The sequence below is a fragment of the Uloborus diversus genome, chromosome 8 (genome assembly GCF_026930045.1).
Source record: "Uloborus diversus isolate 005 chromosome 8, Udiv.v.3.1, whole genome shotgun sequence".
In the NCBI taxonomy this organism is placed as follows: domain Eukaryota; kingdom Metazoa; phylum Arthropoda; class Arachnida; order Araneae; family Uloboridae; genus Uloborus; species Uloborus diversus.
The window spans coordinates 92,574,056-92,593,064 of NC_072738.1; the positions used below are offsets into that span (position 1 = coordinate 92,574,056).

A 19,009-nucleotide genomic window follows, 5' to 3' on the forward strand; every position below is an offset into this window, starting at 1 on the left:
AAGGCAAGCATTGTGCCTCTGACTGACAATTGGGTCCTATTTCAATAACGCAGTTGAATATTAGGAGGAGGAATATTACATGAACATTATTAATTAAAATACATACTCTTGAATGGTTTTCATCAAAAGTTCAAAGCAACTATTTTGGAAAGGCAACAGATCGGTGTATGCTTAATGTTGTTCCACACTTTTTTGTTGTTGTTGTTGTTGTTTCAAGAAAATTAAAGAAATAATAATAATAAATAAATTTAAAAAAGCAAAACTCATTACACATTTTTATTTCTGAAATACAAAGCCAAATTTCCACCAAAAAAAAAAAAGTATTACTTAGAAATCAAATTCATAAAACCCATAAGCGAACGTAAATACTACTTGTGTTGACGGATCTAAGACCGAGTGAAAGTTACGCCTCCACGGGTCAAGGCTGGAAAAACAACATAATTCTTTGTTTTCCTTCAGAAAGATCAGTACATCCTAACTCCGCGATCTACTGCTTTTAAGTCTCAACTACAATCGTAAATTTTTAGTAGCGAGAAGCATCAAAACACATAAATTTATTAACAGTCTGTCGCTTATATTTATTTTATGTATCTTCCAACTGAGCATCGTTAAAATTCGCCTACGAAACTTCATACCGCAACACACACGGACAATAAATACGGACATCATTTCAAATAGTATTTCAAACGACAACGCGAAAAAATCGCATAAAGTTCCAAGTACGTAAACGTCAGAACAGCTGTTCTTTATTCATTAAATTATTTAAATTAATTTTTTCTCAAATATTTTTATCAAACATTGTTTAATTTCAAGAATGCGATTACATATCCGCCGCGCGAACCGGCACTTCAAATTTTACATTTATAGTGAACGCAAAGTAAATTCTATGTATGTACATAAGTGTATAATACCTTTTTATTTAAGAAATGAAAACATACATTTGTGCAACCAAGTAACCATAAAACAATAACGTAGTTAAAGCACAAATATTGCAAGAAGTTGCTGACATGTGTTTTAGGGCATCAAATAATCTCTTTTTCACTGCAAAAAATTCTAAACCATATTGTTTGAATAATCTCAACTATATTACACAGTCATAACTGCCAAGGAATTTCTCTGAAAGAAGATCCCGCTTTTACAAAAATATATGGGACTAAAACATCATACTGACACACGCCATAAAAATTCGTTCAAGGAATGAAAGGGGGCGGGGGATCGCTGGAGCAGAAATACAATACTCTGAAACTTAAAATCGAAATTATAATGAAACGGTCTTAGAATTAATAAAGGATTATTACAAGCTTTTATAAATAAATAATTAAATGAACGTCATTTCAACATTTTTTCCCCTCAAAAAATTGCATACGCGTGTAACGGGGTAACAAAGAACCCTTTTTTCAGTGCAGAAGACGAAAGCAGCTTGTGTATGGAAAAACGTCTGACGAAAACTTGTCTAAGGGTCTTTCATTCATAAATTCAGGCGTTCTGCGTAGATTTATTCAAAAGACCAGTCCGACCGCTCAAATTTATGACGTCACTTCAACTGGCAGTTCCATAGCATTACTTCCGCTGCATGGAGAAATTTCTCGCTCATTTCACTAAAAGTGTGACTTTCACAAACAAAGCGTTAGACAATTTGTTTTCAATAATATTAAATAGTTGCTTCAAAAATAATTTCCAGAGGAAACACACAAACAACATTAAAAAAGTTAACCTTAAAGTCGGTTTTATCCAGGGCTGCGGAGTTCAGTTTCAATTTATGATGAGCATTTGGATATTTATTGGTTTGATTATTTATTTTCAGATGTCAATGTACATTTGCGAACATTTAGCTGAAATAAATAAGCTATTAAATCTATTTTTTAATTGCAGGCATATCTGCATGGACCCCACATATGGGGGAAGCAAAGGGTACCACAGCAATGAGGTCCGGACAGAAAAGGGGCACAAGATGAAAAAAAAGGTGATTAAAACTTATGTTTTGTATACCTACGGGCTAAAATGGGAGGGGACCGTGGGCACGACTTGACATGGGATCGTAATAAATATGGGGTCCATGATAAAGCTTGACCACGGAGAGATGGCGGATGACCTTGAAGCGGAAACCTCATTTGTAATAGAATATTTTCAAATTATTTTGTAACAGATAGGCTCAGCGAGATGGATCCTTTTATCTCTTTCTAGCTGATTCTACCTATTACAAATAATGGTTCTGCTAAAAGGTCATCCGCAATCTCTCCGTGGTCAGACTTTATACTGTTCTCCATGGTCAAATAAAACTAATATAATTAAAACTAAAACTCTACATGAATTATTAATATGCAAATCCCTTTTGGAAACTTAAATACAGTAACATCTTATCTGTCTAGAAAAACTATCTAGTACTTAAAATCAGTAGTTCAGTCTTCATCAAATTAAAAATACGTCTCAAGGTGGAAAAATTACTCTGCGCAGTAGGGTGTATCGAAAAACACATTTTTACTATCTAATTTAAAACAGTGCGGAAAAGTTGCCTTATGTGTTATTGTTAGTATGTGCAAAATTTTGCTGATATGAGTTAACATCTTCAGTTACCGTGCATTAAACAACATTTCTTTAATTTTTATCGTTTTCTCAATATGTACATATTTTTTTGATAAGAAATTGGAATCATTGGATCTAATAGTGCCGAAAAGTGCCCATATGATATCCTTAGAACGCGTACAAATTTTTGGTTTCATAGAACCAAGGCCGTAACCAGACTTTTAGTTTCCGAGAGGGTTTTACCAGACACATTGTTGGAAAATTTTCATGATGAACAAAAACCACTTGGAATAGTTTCCTCCCAGTATACGGCCCTAATTCAAACTAAGAATTCCAATTTCGTATTTAAAAAAAAATTGGAAAAACGATAAAATTAACGAATTTTGTATAACTAAAGGCTTTAGAAGTTGCTGAACTCACTGACTCACATGAATTAAAATTTTGCACACGCTTTAAGATACCATATGGCGACAAAAAAAATACTGAAAAAACAATAATTAAAGAAATTTTGTACAACGAAAGCCCCACAGGAAACTGAAGACATTAACTCAGATCAACAAAATTTTACACACAACAGTAAAGGAAACTTTTCCGCATTGTTGGAAAATCGAAAAAAAAAAAAACTTTTAGGATACACCCTACTGCATAGCTTAAAACATAAAATCTAGTTAAAATCGTAACTTTAAAGCTGCAAACATCTATTAATATGCGACTTATGAAACATCAAGTTTCATAATTGGGCGACGGTCACGTGTGGGACAACTTGGATTAAATTTTCCTTATAATTTAATCTAACACAAGGATGTCCCCATCATTTATTCTAAGGGTATACACCCAGTAATCAGTTATGCACAATATGTGTATGCGATCATATACATAATATATCATAATATGAAAATTTTTGAAGCTTGAGAGTATACGTTATCAGTCTAAAAAATTTTTGAGAGAATACGGCGTATATGGAGTATACCCTATTGGAACACCACTGTCTATGCACAATTAATTACAGCCGGCGGTTGAAAAATTTGTTGACCCAGTGAAAACACTTGACTCGTGTGATTTGCTAAGCAGATGCTTTTTTTTTTTTTTTTTTCAAAAATATTTTTTAACTGGTGTTTCTTTTGTGATGAACTTTTTGTGATGTGTTTTTTTAATAAACTTTAACTGTCACGCGTGAAACACACTTTTGTGAACTGCAACTTTCTGATTAAGCAACATAAGCTTCGATTCTGTTGTTGAAAATCTATTACGTATATACTTTGATTTCCTACTAATTACTTTCTAGTGATAATTTCAAAAAGATACAAGCAGTGGGCCATTACACAAGAAATCAGATATTTTGTTCCACGCGTGACAACTTTATATTTTACGCCAAAAGTAGAGCTTTAAAAATGTAACAAATAAAGATTTTTTACTTAAGAAACCGCACATACACGTGTCATTTCTTGAGCAAAAAAATATTTGGTCAATTTTATCGTTTTGAAAAGAAATCTAGATCTGTCACTAGCGAAACAAAATATTTGCTTTTTCGTGGAATGGCCCAATTACAGATTTATATTAGGGTGGTACATTATGCCCCGGTCACACCTAGACTTTTTTTCTTTAACTTGTGCCGGCTTTCCTTGCGTCATTCCATTATTTAACCAACAGTTGCACGCAATTTCCCGAACTTAACAAAGTTTACGATTAAATAAAAAAAGTTTTCATTTTGAAAATACACTCAAACGTCACAAAAAGAACGACCCGGAAGTTTGTCGCTGTCATGTGGCAGGGGCGAAGACGGAACACCCCCAAATTATAAACACGCATTTGGCAACAGTTCTATAAATACCGGCGGAAAGATGGTATCGGCTGCAGAGCGAATGAGAAAGAGAGGGAGACAGAGATCCGTCAAAAAACGGAAAGTCTAAATATAAAAGAAAACAATCATCAAATCTCGGAAAGCCAAAAGAAAACGCGCTGAGACAGACAGACCTTGCGTAGAGAAAGGCTAACACGTATGTCATGGATGTCTGTTAATATAAAAAGAAACTTTGCTTTGTATTTTCACTATATGTTCAAGTTCTTGCATCATGTGTATGTTTAATACACTACCGAGTGCATTAAGTCATATAGGAGAAAAAAGGATTGCCGGAAAATCCAGGTAATATGTGTAAAAAAACATCTAGCATTCATTTGAATTTTGACGTCTTGAATTCAAATCATGTATTCCGCAATTACGAATAGCGATAGGACTCGACTCGTTGGGTTTCTTGTCTACATTCTACAAATGGAATGGAATGGAAATGACACAGAAATTTTCACCCGTCATATGATGATTGGTGATTTTCTAGAATAGGTGATACCAGACATATCTATAAAAAATATATTAATAAGGATAAGGATGCGGTAACAAAGATTTTATGACCGATTTCCACCAGTACACGTATAATAAAGATTAGTTACAGCATACGTATTTTTGTTTCTTATCAACCTTAAATGATGCGAATAGTAATCTGGAAATTCTGTATTTTGATGAAGTTTTACTTTTATTTTCATCTATGTCGATGTTCTTCCTGAAAAAATGTAATTTTACACCCCCCCCCCCCCATTTTTTAAAAGTAAAATCTGCTTAAGTTAAACCTTGAATAAATAAAAACGATTTTTAATCATGACCACGAAAATTTGTCCTCTTAATAAATACTAAGGCAACAAGTTAATTTATTCTCGTCGTCAAGGCAATCGGGAAAAATCAGAGCAGCATCCACTTTGGTCAAGTGAGGATAATAAGCAATTCGTGATTGCTAAAAAAAAAAAAAAAAAAAAAAAAAAAAAAAAAAAAAACACCTAAATAATCAGATTTACCCTTTAATTATGATTTTTTAAAAAAAGAAGTGTTTTGTAAAAAAAATAGCACATTATTGTTTACAAGACATTAGAAAACGAAGAACATTTTTTTCCTATCCTTCTTAACAAAGGATTGGTCTACTGTCTTTTGGTGCAAACATATGTGGCATTTGAATGAAACACTCGAGTCAGCCTTTTACCATTAGCAGTTTTGATGGAGTGGTGTGAGGCTGGCGCTCCAAGTACACCATGATGAGTGCTAGATTAGCATAATTTATTGTGCAATTTACATAAGAGATATGCTGACAAAGTGGAGTAGTAGCTAGACACTGGTCAAGGTGCAGGTTCGAATCTGGCTGCAGTCGAGGTACTTTCAAGTGCAGACAATCGACAACGTCCATGTCGTGTGATAGTGCGGAAAGTAAAAGATCCTTCGAGTACTCGTTTGGCATGAAGTGCTCTAAGCAAAATTTAATTCCTATTGCAGTTTCCATTTTACATTTTCCCCTGTCTTTCATGAAAACGCTAAGACAACTCTTGACTTTGAATTCTGTAAAAGATTATTTTTTTCCCATTAGGACGCCGCTCTCTCTTAGGGAAAATTGAATAAACCATCAAAAGGACTTTGACAACCAACAATCGTGGCTACTCAAATGTTCATAAAAGTTGGAGTGCGTGTCTACTTGAAAGATATTATTATCGAAGTTTTCACTTTCGTCCTTAAAAAAACAAACAAACTGTAGAGCTCTAACTTTGCATGGGATTTTTTTTTTTAAACTTTTAAGAAACGTAATCGATCAGACTTAACTTATTAAAAGTATTTACATCAGTCGATCTTAATTCAGTTACATTCTGTATACTACGATTCAATGAATATGTGTAAACTAAATGAAAACAACAGAGTAAGTACAGGTCATTCTGAATAAACACATTTAGGGAAATGATTTTTTAAAAAAATATACATATTTATTTTATAAAAAAGCACTGTGGGAATATTTCAACTTACAATGCATTTCTCTTTCTACTGCGTGATCAAAATTAGACCATTTTTCATCGTATCCCATAAATATGCAGGAAGAAGTTGATGACTTACCTGAAAAACAAGAAAAATAAGTGAAATAACATTCGTACAATATTTTACGCAAGTGATATGAATGAACAGAGCATACAATGAAATCAATGAAACCTTTCTTTCCGGCAGTCATTCATTGAAAAAAAAAAAAAAAACTATCCTTCGCTACCAAATAAATAACAGATATCAGTACTTTTGAAAAAATATTAGAAACTTTTTGAAAATGTTTACTAATATTTATTACACTATGTTAATTTTTTTTCCAAAGTTCAGATATATATGCATATTAATATGAAAACAACAAATCGTCGCCTCAGAGCAACAGTAAGATATCTAATCCCAGAAATAACACTAAGATATCTTACTGTTGCTCTAAGGCGACGAGTATGCATGTATTAACAGAGGAAAAGGTGTAGAAATGGGCAAAGGTGTAAATATGGACACCCCTATCTAGTGACTAAGGGGGGTACTGAAGACTGGTGGTGAGGACTGTAAAAAGTGGCATTTACCAGGTTAAAACAATTTCACAATGACATCCGGAAAGCGGAGATCTTAAGCTACTTTTTGAAACACACCTTTAGTCACGCACGTTTTTACGTTAATACATGAGTGAGTGCAGGGGCGGATCTAGAAATATTTGTTAGGGGGGTCAAGTTCCAATGGTCAGCATAATAACGCACCCCTTATATGCTACGGACAACCTCCGCCAAATGACATCAGAACCCTTTCAAATCCCCCCCCCCTCCAAAAATATTCAATGGTGCAACTTGTGCAATGAATCATATTCCCTCAAATTTTCATTTGTCAGGCAGTCTGATCTTATTGATAAGAGATTACAGCTATAAATAGTTTGATTTTTTTTTTTTTTTAACATACACGTTTTATAGCACAACATGTGGTTTCAGGTAGAATAGTGCTTTCAAAAAGCGTAAGTTCATTGAAGATGATTGTTCTTTGGAAAATGAACAAAAGTCCCAAAATAGCAATAGCCCAGTAATATTTTTTTGAATCTAAAAATTTGAAGTTTGATAAAAATCATGGAAAAATTTTCGTCACAGGGGGGTCAGCTGACCCTTTGACCCTCCCCTGAATCCGCTCTTGAGTGAGTGGTCATCTTTCTTAGGTGTAGTTGGTGCAAACATGGACCCCCATTTAAAGAGTGCCATTAACTTCACCACATCTTTTTTTAAAACAACAAAAATTATTTCTCAAGCGATGCAACTTGCATCTTTCGGGATGGAAAGTTCCTTGAAGCCACTGGGGAAGAGGTGTGTATGAAATGTGTGCACCTCATCCGGCACACTCTAAATGTGCCAAATGTGGGCACATTTTGATTGTACGGAGCTGAAAACGCCAGTTATGTTTGCGATTTCTGTAAATCTTTCTCTTTTTCATGTAACAAAAAAAAAATTTTTGTCTTCCATTTTGTATAGTTTTGTTATGTATATCCTGCTTTTAAGCTGTTTTTTGTGACTTTTTGGGGGGGTGCCCTAATTTTACTCCATTTTTTTTTTTTTGGTGCTGTTTTTAAAGCTTTTTGTAAATCGTCGTTTTTGAAATGAAATCATTGATATTAATCATTGTTACGCCTTCTCGCATATAAAATATTTGATGCATAGTTGTTAATGAAACACAAAAATCTAGAATTGTTCGAATTAAAAGTAATTTTAAATAGGAAATAAAAGAGGGTGCCCATATTTACACCTTTTCTTCTAATACATAAATTATAGTGAATATTATTCATACTAATCCTCATATAAATAGTAGCCGATGATCGAGTAACCCGCGTGTTTTAACAACGAAACTTGCGCCACGGCATGATAATTTGATGATGTGTTTTGGTAATGTTTAACGTGAAAGAAAAGGCTTTATTGTGACAAGACCGGAACTGTATCCGGTCACTTAACAGTTTTACTGGTAGGACTGGGTCGTTTCAGGGAAATGAAGAAACGAAAACATGTTCAACAATGAGCGCTACCTACTGGAGTTTAGGGTTAATCCACTGGAGTTAAGGTTACAATTTCAACTATCAAAATATCACCAAACAGGCAATGGCTTCGTTCAAATGTAGAAGAGTAGAAGCAATTTTCACCCGTCATACCTTGACGGTTGACATTCTAATATTTCAGTAAAAATATTAGTAGAGAAAATCAGCAACACACGGGTTGCCTCGAACTATTCGAATGATAGCATCCTAAGTGGACAATCCATATTTTTTGTAACCGTTACAATAACTCAAAACCACGATCAGCATACAAGGTGTTTAAAAACGCTTCGTAAATACTTTTAAAAAGGTAGACCAGTTATGTGGGGGTGGGGAGCAGGGGTATTTATATGAAAATAATAACGATGTCACACATAAGTGAGCGTAGTTTTTGGTGTTTCCCGATTGAAATTACACCCTTTCCCCAGGAAAATTCAAAAAGACGGGCCTGAAAAAAGGTGACATAAGAGAAAACATCACAAACTAAAATAGTTTTGTCTCCAGTTGTTCTCATGTTATTGGTGGTGGATCGTTTAAGAATTCCGGCATTTGATTGGGCTGGAATCCTTAATGATCACTTGATTGGCCCATACTTTTCACCAGTCAGATTGAATGGACGAACATCCCTTATAAATTTACAAGAGAAAGTTTTACCACAATTATTGCAACATGTTTCCGCAACCATTAAAGTTCGTACGAAGTACCAACGAGACAAGTGCAGCCTCGTTTAACCTTGATTATAGCATAACAGTAGCAGTAGTTTAATAAAAACTTGCCAACATTATACACAAATATAAAGGCTGAAAAACATTATAAATTAAGCTCGAATCGAATGACTTGTAATTCTCGTTGTAAATAAACATTTCATTCTTCAGACAAATAGATGGGTTTAACTACGGTCCAGCAAAACTTAATAAACTTTACAGGAATACCTTCAAACTGAAAAGATTGCAAGAAATTAGCAAAGTTTTTGCTTCATTTGAGAGAACGATAGACAAATTTATGAAGAGGCAACATGAGGTAGCACTTATGTTTGAAATGACATTTAGTGCATCATACTAATAGTGCATCACTACATACAATCTTTCAAACCGTTCACCGTCAACAGGGTCTGATCAAACCAAGGTGATGCTCAGGTCCGGGCAACATTTGGTGGTCCTCTCACAGGAAAATCCACTTTTTCAAAGAAGTAGTAGTTCAAAATGAGGGAATAAATAAACGTATTCTATTTGGTGCAGCTAGCATTGTGGTTCCCAGGTCTTCGAACCTGCAGAACGGTGCCTTAATCAGGCTCTGACAGATCAAAAGAACGCCTAAGGGATCATACTGCATCGTTCATCTATGAACGACCCATCCCTAGTTCATTCTCTGGGTTGGTACTTTTTTTTTTTCATTTCTTCTTTTCTTCTGACGCAAAACCGTAAAAATTCTCAACTTTTTAAAAATAATTAAACATCAATTGAAGCAGCGAGAAGCAAAGGGATGTAAGTGTCAAAATTAAAAATTTGGAGGTAGCCAGTACAATGGTATGTGAACCTCTCCTCTGTCTTGGGACAAGAGATAGTACTAGTAGCCCTGGTGGTGCTGCTGTACAGCATGATTTAGAAAAAAATCAATGAAAGCCTACCTAGGACCTTATCTTTAACCCATTTGTGCCTAGTGTCCCATTTTTGGGACGCTTCCCTTAAAAAATTCCCAATTATACTACATTTATCACAGCTTTTTAAAATTCTGGATATAATATGCTGGATATTTGTTTTCAATATTTGATCACAGATGGCAGCACATTTGCGTATTTATTTTAGGGCTTGATAGCTTTTATTTCAGATCAAGGCTTGTTCTGCATGGAACAACATGGCATCTAAGAAAAGGTAACATATTTTCTTTAATTTTTAGTCAATTTTTATGTAGCTTTTATTATTTAGTAGAACAAACATTAGAAAAGAATACGTATTTTTGAATTTCGTTCGTACTTCACTTTTAAGTACAATTACGAAGTTTTTTGTAGCGTCCTAAATTTGGGACGCCAGGCAGGAAAGGGTACATGTTTTTGAACTCATTTTTAATGCAGTGTAATTGCTATTTTTCTTTTATTATTTTTAAAATTAGTATCCTATAACAGAATGTTTGGCGACAGAATAGCCAAAGGACTCCCTTTCTTTCAATTTATATTAATTCTGTGCAAAAAAAACCCTTCTCGCTGGGTTCTTTTTTTTTTCAAAGTGACTTTTTAACTTCGGAAATAGTGCAGTTCTGTAATTTACATCCCATATTCCCACGTTGACTTGCATAAGCTTTTGATAAATTGTCCTGGTAAAGTTTTTATAATGTCTTATAAATTCATATAACACTCAACAAATGTTTTGCTCATTTCACTTGCTTCACTAAAACGATAAACAAATAAGAAAGTAAAGGTTTTGCTTCAAGAATTATTTTTATATTTTCTGGTACTACTTTTTTTTTTACTGTACTGTTGATTGTGTATTATTTTGTAAGTATACGTTACATTTTTCCAGTTTATCCGTACAAGAAGCTCTGGCTCTATTGGAAGAGTTGTCAGATGATGAGGACTTCCTGAATGCTGACATAATTATTTCTCCACCTGAGAATGAAAACTTAACAGACGAAGATAGTGGAGCAGAGGATAATATAAGTGTGAATAATTTGTCTGGTTCACAATTAAGAGCACCAGCAATAGTTAAAATGTGCAGCAAAAAAGCGACAGTGCAAATAGTTGGGGATTCTTCTTCCGAAAACGATGATACAAACATACTTCCACCTCCAAAACGGAAAAAGAAAATTGTTAAAAGAGAATGGAAAGCGAAGGACCTCAATGCGCTTTTAACACAACAATGGAGTGAAAGAAAGCCACCTTTTTTGAACATTCACTGGTCTCCTACATCCATATTTCAAGAATTTTTTGATGAGGACTTATTTACAATGATAAAAGAGCAAAGCATTCTATATGCTCGACAAAAAGGTTGCATGTCTTTTTCAGTTACCCACGAAGAGCTACACATTTTCATTGCCATTCTTTTGACAAGTGGCTATGCGGAGTTACCAAGGCGACGATTGTACTGGGACCCATCAATTGATGCGAATAATATTGCAATAAGCTCTTCAATGACAAGAAATCGCTTTGAACAGATAATGCAATATCTGCATTTTGCTGATAACGACAAACTAAATAAGAAAGACAAGTTAGCCAAGCTCCGTCCTTTTTTCTCAATGCTAAATGAAAAATTTCTTCAATACTACCCAATGGAGCAACAACTTACAGTGGATGAGAGCATGGTTCCCTATTTTGGACGACATGGCTGTAAACAGTTTATCAAATCAAAGCCAATTAGATTTGGTTATAAAGTTTGGTCTTTAAATACGAGACTTGGATACTTAGTTCAATTCGAAACGTATCAGGGTGCAGGAACAGTAACAGATGTTAAAGGATTAGGAATGGGAGGATCTGTTGTGCTGGATTTGATATCAGAATTGCCTGCAGATAAACCGTATGCATTGTATTTCGATAACTTGTTCACAAGTCCCGCTCTTATAGATGAGCTATCTGAAAGAAATATTGGAGCGACTGGAACTGTACGTGCCAATCGTATAGCAGACTGTCCTTTGGAGAATGTCAAATCCTTCAAAAAACTAAAGAGAGGTACTCACGAGTATTTTACTGATGAGAAACAGAACCTACTTATGGTAAGGTGGATGGACAATAGCGTTGTCACAATTGCATCAAATGTGCATGGAGTTTATCCTTTAGTTAAAGCAAAGAGGTGGTCAAGTTCAGAGAAAAAAATTATTGAAATTGATCAACCTCACATAATTGCTCAGTATAATAAGTTTATGGGTGGTACGGATCGTATGGACCAAAATTTAAATGCATATCGTTGCTCCATACGATCCAAAAAATGGTGGTGGCCACTCTTCGTATTTGGCTTAGAAAGTTCCATCCAAAACGCCTGGCAAATATATAGGTTGTGCCCATCTTACGAAACAAAACCCTTAGATTTTCTCAGTTTTAAGAGAGATATATGCTTAGGTTTTTTTCACTCCTTAAGTCGTCCATCAGCACCCGGAAGGCCCATCACAAAAAAACGAAATTCTAAGAGCAAAGTACTTGACTGTGTTCGCTATGATGGTATTAACCATTACATAGAAACTAATAAAACCCAGTTAAGGTGTGGGAACTGTGGCAAAAAAGCCACAAGAAAATGTGGAAAATGCATGATTGGATTGCATGAAAAGAGCTTTAAAGTTTTCCATACAATATGACTTCTTGATTCTAATTAATAATTTTCATTGTATAATAATTGATTTCCAACTATAAATGAATATATCTCAATATCTTTTCATTATATATTGATTTTGTTGCATAAAATATAACTGTATTCTTGCTTGTATGTGAGTAGAGAAGTTTGAAAAACATGTACCCTTTCGTGCCTAGCGTCCCAAAATTGGGACGTTTTGATTTTTCACAAATAAATGAAAAATTTTGAAGGTATATTTTTTTCCGTATTTTTTACATACATTTTAGACCTTTTGTTATAGTTCGACAAAATACTGCGATGAAAAAAAAAATCAGGCACAAATGGGTTAAACGCGTTTTACTCAAAACTTGAAACTGTCCACTTTTATCCCATTGCTTCTCACTGCCTCAATTTGAATGTTTTTATTGTCCAGTAACAAATGCTACAGAAATTAACGATACTATGACTTTTTGAAATTGGATTAAGTGTTCATTCACTGGCACTCTACAACACCATTTGAAAAGCAGCATGGTTCTGAAGTAAGACTTTCGTGAGCGTGAGCCCTTGCCCTTTCATCCACAAAAAAAAATGTTTTTTATCTTAAAAAAAAAGGGTTATAAAGAGATGATGTCCCCACAGTCCTAACACAGGCCACACAGGGCCGGAGTAATACTCCGTCAGTCCGTGCCCCGGCACGGAGTAAAGATTTTTGAGGGGCGCAAAATTGCCAAATCAAAATATGAAAAATATTTGCAACTGAGCTGCTGAAAAAAAAAACTAATTTCTCTGGAAAAAATACTGGCACCATCTACAAATGAAGAGGGCGCATCGCGATATCCCTTTATCTATTCTATAACCGTAGTCTGCACAAGTTTGAAGTAAAAGGTGTTAGTTCTTTTATACTAATTACAGAGATTTTAAAATTATTTTGTCATAAGTAGGATCATCACCAGCAGGGGCGCCTCGAACTTAAATTTTTAAGAGGAGAGAACTTTTCTGCCGAACGGAGCTCTAAACTTTGCAGAATGATAAATTATGGATATTCACACATGTGCTTACATCTTTAGTAAATAATTACATTTAGGCATTTTATTATTTAAACTAGTGGTACCCGCACGGCTTTGCCTGTAATAGAAAAATTAAAAGGTCTTTTGGTTCGCCTGTATATTTACAAATAATGTATGGTGAATTTTCTCGCCACTTGGCTTGCACTCATGTTACGGTTCCACGTTATTATTTAGTATCTCGCCAATTGGCTTGTGTCCATGTTACGGTTCCACGTTATGATAATTTCGAAATTTACTCGTCTATCTTATGATATTTTTGTTCTTAAAATTGGAATAGAAAAAGACCACATCGAATTTTCGAAAAATCGCTTTGAGGTGCACACCTCCATGCTACAAACTAACTTTGTGCCAAATTTCATGAAAATCGGCCGAATAGTCTAGGCGCTTTGCGCGTCACAGAGATCCAGACATCCAGAAATCCTCCGGATATCCAGACAGAGAGACTTTCAGCTTTATTATTAGTAAAGATTATGTCTTCAAATTTTCAGAATCATCAGGCAAAATGTCCCGAATTATGAAATTTTTGGAAGATTACAGTGACTTCCCATCGGAAAACAAAATTTCGCGGTTTTTTTTTTTTTTTTTTTGCAAACAGAAGCGAAAATTGAAAAATTCGACGTAAAAAGATTTTTTACAAGGTTTAAAAAATTTTATTATGATGGGGTTGCGAAAATTAAAGCCTCGCGAAAAAAATGCTCTTACAGTATTCAGTGCAATTTGGAAACTCATGGCACGCTTTAGACTAAAAAATGTATAAATTCATAAATAAACAAGATAGCGTCTGGGGTGCTGATGTTTTTCTGTTTCTGTTTTTCTTACTTTCATTTTTTTCTTACCATGAAAATCTCAAAGATGAATGCTGAAAAATGTATCTGCCGTTAAAATATGGTTCAAACAGATAAATCAAAGTAGAGAGAGATAGAGAGAAGTGAGATTTAAACGATTGATATGAAAAGTCGCACTAGAAGTTGTTAAATGGTTGAAGGGAAAAAACGAAGGTTAAAACAAGAACTCTGCAGGAGATTAATGAGACACGATATTTAAAATGAAACATAGTAGAAAAATGACCATAGTTACCACACAAAAGTCAAAAATAAAATAAAATAATAAATAAATAAAAACACCTACGTCCAAATCAATAAAATATACTTCTGGGGCTGTAAGCGTTTGAATTCAAACATGTTAAAATGTAAGGTAAGGGTGAAAATTAAAAGTTTTAATATTTCCGGTTTTAGGACTGTATTCTGAAAGAGTTCCCAGGGTTAGGTGAAACCCTAGAACCCTAAAACCTGATCCCTATAACATCATCAAAGATTGTCTAAAGTTGTTTTCGAAACTTTAATTTTGAAAAATTTCCGAGGAAGTCTCCGCAAATCTTACCCCTTACCCTAACGTCATCAAAGATTGCTTACAATTTGCGTAATTATAATTTCAATTTTGAAAAGTTTTCGCGGAAGTTTTTACAACCTTCCCTTTTCACCTTTAAAGGTCGACTTTTGTTTAAACGATTTCAATTTCGAAAAATTCCGAGGGGAGAGGCACTAAATTCTCCTCATCCTAACATCCCGAAGATCGTCTAAAACTGCGATTTTGGAAATTAAAACTTCTGACAATTTACTAATGAAGATTTCTCCAATCCCATTCCTTCTCTTACAATTACTTACAATTACGTATTTTGGACAAAAAATGTATGGGGGATGATCCCAGATCCCATTCCGTTCCCTTACTTTAACAAGTGTTGCCTGCCGACCGAGTGGTGCAATGGTTAGGCGTTGGCATCTTACGTCTGAAGACAAAGGTTCAAACCTGGCTTTAATCGATGGATTTTTCCAAGATGAATAAAATAGACAGCTCCCGGGTCGTATGATTTTGCGGCATGTGAAAGATCCTTCGATTATTCGTTTGGCTTGAAGTACTCTCGGGAAAATTAAATTCCCAGCTCAGTTTCGCATTGTAAGAGCCCAGGTACCTCCATCTGATACGGATGCTACATCGGGAGATCGCACTAGGTCTACAAAAGTCAAAGCCTCTAACACAGTCCCATTAGAAATAAATAAAAAAAGACAAAGATTGCTAACAACTGCATTTTTTTTTTTTTTTTTGGAAAATTTTCCTATCTAGACGCTTTGACAACCTCTTCTTCCCTTCTCTTTTTCAAATTTTGTGTACAGAATTAGAATTTTGAATCGTTTAAAATTTTGTTTTGAGCCTCAAGTTCGAAAAATTCCAAACTAAGGTCCCCTTAACATTCCTTCTCTTCCATCATCAAATCATCAAAGATAGTCTAAAATAGCGTTTTCAGAGCTACTATTCAGAAAACTTTCCAGGGTGTAACCCCTAGACCCCCTATTTAGGCGCAAAATTTACCCATGACGCAATTTTCACATTGCTTTTTTTTTTTTTTTTTTTGAGCAATCAGGAATTGCTTATTGTTTTCACTTGACCGTTGAACGACGTCCCGTCCCTTGATTTTATTTTTCTATTATAATGCAGGCGTCCACGTGCCTCGGAATCGAATTATTTAGAAATGACCGTCGATTGTACACAATCTTTTTTTCGCGAAAAAAGTATTCAGCACACCACATTCAGCACATAACAACCAGCCCCTGGCATTCATTTGAATTTTAAAGTCTTAAATTCTAATTTTTGTTGCGATAAGAGCCATTAGTAGAACCCAAGGAGTCGAGTCCTATCGCAATTCGTGATTGCAGAAAAACATAATCTGATTTCAAAATCTCAAAATCCAAACTGTTTTATTTATTTATTTGCACATAGAAAAAGGATTAGTAATATGCATGTAACACATAAGCATAATTCTACTAATTCTAGATTCCACATAGATAACACAAGTCCCCTGATTTGTGAGCTCATAGCGCTTCGCGCCCCCACGCCACAGGTCCGGATTTCTATTCCCGGGTGGAGCATGGTTGAACTCAGCCGTTCATCCCTTCAGTGGGTCGATAAAATGAGTACCAAGTGCACTTGGGAACCAAACACTGGGGATTCCGCGTTAGGCTGACCACCTAACCGGGTCGTATGCCTTGCAACCCAGAGCCCCTGGTCAGGAAAACTGAGTTGGGCACAGTAGGCCTCGGCCCTCATGGACTGTCGTGCCGCAGGGTTTGGCTTTTTTACTCCCATTTAAACCACAGACGTTAGATCTACTCTCTCTCTCTCAGATCGCTGTCTTATGAATGGAGAATTTGAAATCACCAGAATCAAATCTGTCAACCGATTTGAAAATTGTTATTTACAATTCACATTAATTGCCAAGTTACTTTGACACATTTTATGTGTTTGCCAAAAAATGTAAAAAAGATCATGTGTTTTTTTCATTTGTTGGGGGGGAGGGGGGCCCTTTATACATGCAGTTCAAAAGGGGCGCAATTTTTCCCTTTTGCACGGAGTGGTTCAAAAGCTAAATCCGGCCCTGGGCCACAGTCTGTTTTAATTGAATCTGCACTTATCTCGATAGCCCGCTGCGCACTGTCATGGATACTGGATGCCTGTGGTGACAAGTGAGACCACACCGAACGCCCACACCAACCGAAGGAATAACAAAACGTGGGAACAAGAATCCGATCTTCCTCAAGGTCAGCGAGCATTCTAGACGCGTGGGCAAACGATCACGGGGGTATCAAAAATATTCCTTTTTTCTTGTACGCTCCATCTACCTACACATTCAGAAGTCCAGGCACAGACTGCGTGGTGACAGGCTGATATGCTAAAGAGATCCAAGATTTCTTCACGCGTTCAAATACGTAAAGATGATTCTGCAAAGGTTATAATCTGGCGAATTTATTGGTTTGGGGGGTCTCGTCGCAAGCCATTTTGGGGGGCTTCTTTGTCGATCACAGAACTCTGTAAAAAGATTTATCATGAGCATTTTAGAATCCCCTTCGGGGCCACTCGAAATTGCGACATGGTAAATCCGTCACTGGTTAAAACTGCAAAAAAAGTTAACTGCACATAAGAAACGTAGCCGTTAATAAGTAATCAGCCTTTACCATCTATTTTGAAACAGGCAAATTCACCGTGAACTCTCTTCATCGATTCTTTTGAGGGACAAAGAGGATCTAATTTTTGCTGAAATTTAATACAAATACAAATACAAATACAAATGTGACGACCAGCAACAGGCTCTGGGCCCAGCTAGGCTGGTCCTAGTCAATTAATTAGTCCCCAATGAAGATCAATGGCCCTCTTAAAGCTATCCACTCCCTTGCTCATTACCGCCTCTTCCGGTAAGCTATTTCAAGTGCCCACGACCCTGCTAAAGTAGTAGTTTTTCCTGATTTCCAAGTTAGCCTGAGATTTAAATAGCTTAAAACAATGACCCCTTGTCCTGCTTTCCCCGCAAAAATTTAATCCATTTACATCTTTCATAGAAATATTTACCAGCTTTAAAGGTCTGATAGTTGAAAGGTACAGACAAAAACAAAAATGAAGATCTTCAGGAAAGAAGCAATGCTACTAAACATAATATAAAATTTAATAGCAGTACAATTTAATAGCGGGCACCATGTCCGTTTCAGCGTCGAGCGCCCAAAATGCACTATTTTGAGTCCAAGTCGACTTCACAGACTTAGGGTAGGTTCACCGGTTGTGGCCTTTTTTTTTATTTAAACCAGAAATACTAAGAATATAGAGCACTTCAACTAATCATAAAGCTTGTTTTATAATCTGAGCGGCATTTCTCAAAACTTTCGCCGTGAGAGGTCCAGAAATTTTCCTCTGTCTAGATGCAGGATGCACTTGTGTGAGGATAAGTGCATTTGTTACTGCTTATAGTTAAGAGAGTGTTTCTTCTTAATCTATTTACAGGAACAATAGTTTTACATGTTTTAAGATAACGTACAGTTTTTCTTATCAAGCTAAGATCAAGTTTTAATGTGAGTTCCTTACTTTTCTTTATTTTGTAACTTAGCTGCCTAAAATAGTCTGGCCAAAACTGGATCACGAATCCGTGTATTTTGCTAGTTGTGGCCATGCAGAATATTTTAAGCATACTGTGAAAGTCTAAAACAACCTTATTCAAGGACCCACAGTACTTATGTCAAGTGTAAAAAGTTTAAAATATAGTCAAGTTACACTATGAACGATTATTATTTCTGCTTATGGTTGAATTGGGGGACGGAATTTTATTGACTTTGTAGCACAGTTGTCACTTTAACCCAATATAACTCTATTCATACAGCATCTACATCTATGATATCCTTTTTATTTTTGGTTTAAATGTCTGAACACTGTAAAATGAATAATTTTTACTAATTACACATTTTTG

General features: G+C 35.4%; 1 protein-coding gene across 1 annotated transcript in view; it reads left to right on the forward strand.

Annotated features, from left to right (window-relative positions):
- The first annotated feature begins 10,259 nt into the window (after window positions 1–10,259).
- The window catches only part of LOC129228488 (transcription factor SPT20 homolog), a 127,539-nt gene continuing 118,789 nt past the window's right edge, over window positions 10,260–19,009 (forward strand). The window contains exons 1-2 of the mRNA XM_054863169.1: window positions 10,260–10,276; window positions 10,922–11,060. Coding sequence (XP_054719144.1) covers window positions 10,260–10,276; window positions 10,922–11,060 — 156 coding nt within the window. The remainder of the gene's footprint in view (window positions 10,277–10,921; window positions 11,061–19,009) is intronic.